This window comes from Nematolebias whitei, chromosome 1 (genome assembly GCF_014905685.2).
Source record: "Nematolebias whitei isolate Nwh7 chromosome 1, NemWhi1, whole genome shotgun sequence".
Lineage (NCBI taxonomy): Eukaryota > Metazoa > Chordata > Actinopteri > Cyprinodontiformes > Rivulidae > Nematolebias > Nematolebias whitei.
In genome coordinates this window covers 9,078,743-9,081,286 of record NC_056498.1, presented here as the reverse complement: position 1 = coordinate 9,081,286, position 2,544 = coordinate 9,078,743, and the positions used below count along the sequence as shown (strand labels likewise).

The 2,544-nt window shown below is 39.5% G+C and overlaps 1 protein-coding gene across 1 annotated transcript in view; it reads right to left on the bottom strand.

The window, feature by feature from the left end:
• The window catches only part of ecsit (ECSIT signaling integrator), a 21,940-nt gene extending 20,575 nt beyond the window's left edge, over positions 1-1,365 (bottom strand). The window contains exons 1-2 of the mRNA XM_037674941.1: positions 1,296-1,365; positions 983-1,109 (exon numbers count right to left, since the gene is read on the bottom strand). Coding sequence (XP_037530869.1) covers positions 983-1,087 — 105 coding nt within the window. The 5' untranslated portion in view covers positions 1,088-1,109; positions 1,296-1,365. The remainder of the gene's footprint in view (positions 1-982; positions 1,110-1,295) is intronic.
• Positions 1,366-2,544: the final 1,179 nt, after the last annotated feature.

Below are 2,544 nucleotides of genomic sequence, written 5' to 3'. Positions count from 1 at the left end.
TTTTTTTTTTTTTTTTGAATGTCCAGAGGACCAGATTGAACTTTTTTAGAGTTGCTGTAATATGTTGTTATTAATATTTGATGCTGTGATCTTTTTTGGTAAGCACTTTCAGGGATGAAGATGTTCACATCCTGGACAGAGAGGAACGATGGTTTGAGAGAGGAGTAAAGGAGGCCATCTTTGTGAAAAGAAATCGTCCATCATTAAACAGGGGTGGAGGCCTCCGTGTTCAACTGTCCCCCTCTTACAATGCTGTTATTGCTAGTATCACTCAGCCCTCTGTGAACAGTAAACAGCCATCAGTGTGCTAATGATCCATTGTTAGGCTGATGGTCCTTCTTGAGCATGTGATCAGCTGGTTTTGGTTGTCAGCAGCAAACTGGTTGATCCACTCTGAGAAGGTGCTATTTAAGAGACTGAGCTGAATACAGCTCCTCAGACTGAGGAAGTCTCTCGGATAAAAGGGAGACTGCAACAAAGCCAAGATTCAACGTGTCTGCTGGATTCCTTAGATAGAGAACTTTACTAATTGGCTTTTATGTATGTGAATGTTTCTGTAAAGTGCCCTGAGACAACTTTGTCGTGACTTGGCGCTATATAAATAAACTGAATTAAATTGAAGACAAAACGTTTCTACATTTTTTTGTTTTGCTTTGGGTTTTTTTTTGAATGTCCAGAGGACCAGGTTTAACTATTTTAGATTTTTCTACCTGGATTATTGAGCATGCATCAGGATACAGTATCTGTCAGTTTTACAAATATTGACCTAGAATGTGGTGTGGTAGTAACTCAGACTGATCCCAACACATGATCTGAGTGCTACAGACTAGCAAAATTTTTGTTGGAACTTTTTGGTCAACTCCATCTGTTAGCAAAATATCTCATGGCTGTCAAAGGCAATGTTTCAGTCAGTTTTACAGAAGTTAAACTTTGGTATGGTAGTAGCTGAGAGTAATTCCCAACACATACCCCAACGGCTCACCTGGTGCTGTGGGTTATCCAAGCGACTGGAGGAGGGTGAGAGGAGCAGAGCCCCAGCGGGTCTGCCGGACTGGGCCAGCAGCCGCAAGAGACAGTAGGTCTTCATGGTCCAGACTAACTGCTTACAGCTGAGACACAATGTGTACAGTACCAAAAGGCGTCTTATTATTAAACAAAGTGAACAAATAATGACGTCATTTGAGTAAATTACATCAAGAGTAAAAAATGTAACAGAAATACAAAATTATATAATAAGCTAGTACTAATATAATGTTATACCAACATAAAAAACATAGAGAGGATGGATTACGTACCGGTAATTCAGTCTCCTTCAGAACTGGACGCTTCCATATTGGAAATCTGACCGTCGCATTTTCCGGTTCCTACGCACAAATCCCTCCGCCAAAACAACAGAAACATTGCCGTCACATATTGCGTTCCGACACAATTAACTTTATTTTTCTTCCCGAGTTTTGTTTAAAAGTTAAATATGTCAATTCAATACTTCGTTCTGGTATTTTTTTTTATTTATAAAAAAGCGTGTAGTGATTCGTGTGTTGCCATTGTGCTTGCTTAGGATGGGAGACTGAAACGAAGCCAAGATTCAACATGTCCTTTTTCACGACAACCGGAAGTAGCGTCTCATGTTTGAACCCGGTGTCTCCCTGAGTCCGTCTCCCCGGTTCAACCATACATGAGGAAAAATGTCTGTTTTCAACGTCTTTACTTAATTTGCCAGCCTTTTCTTTCGCTGATGCGGAGGAAATCGCGGCGGCAAAATCGCGACCAAATAAACTTGAGAAAGGATAAAAGTTCTTCCATGAAGAATATATCCACAGATATCAAGGTAAGAAAAGACCTAGCTTAGCGAGCTAACCGTTAGCTACAACATATGAAGTACATAAACATCGTAATAAAGCCTAATTTAGTGTGCTAAATTATTTGGAGTATTTGGAGACGTGGTATAAACTTTTAAATGATATTTTAACATTCTGATATGTGTTTGCCATTACAATTTGTGAAAGAAAACGTACTAGGTGTTAGTTATGAGATGTTATGATGCTCGATGTTCAAATTGTGCTTTACTTCTGCATAACTACAGGTCAAATATTGTTGAGGGACAGGTAGTTGTCAGAGCTAGATGCTTCAGGTCCATGAAGAAAAATGAGGAACCACAGACTGCAGGTTTGAAACAGTCAGAAAGCCGGTTGGCTCATGTTCATTAGAGTTCCTGTTCATTTCTGACAGCTGAAGAACTTTGACATATGATGGACAAGTTCAGCACAGTTTGTGTTTTGTTCTGCTGCTGTTGCAGCTAAATATGTTATAACAAGTATTAATGTCATTGAATGTGCTAAAAACAGTTATCTGTTTTAGATCTGACTGGGTGTTGACAAGGAGAAGGCTGATTTGTTGGATTATTCCTGTAGTTGTGCTGCTGGTAAAGGTTTTTGCAACCATGTAGTTGCACTTCTTTACCAGACTGCACAAGTGATTTGCAAAGATGGCACAGACCGAGAACACAGGTATGATTCTCATAATAACAAGAAAAACATTTTGTCG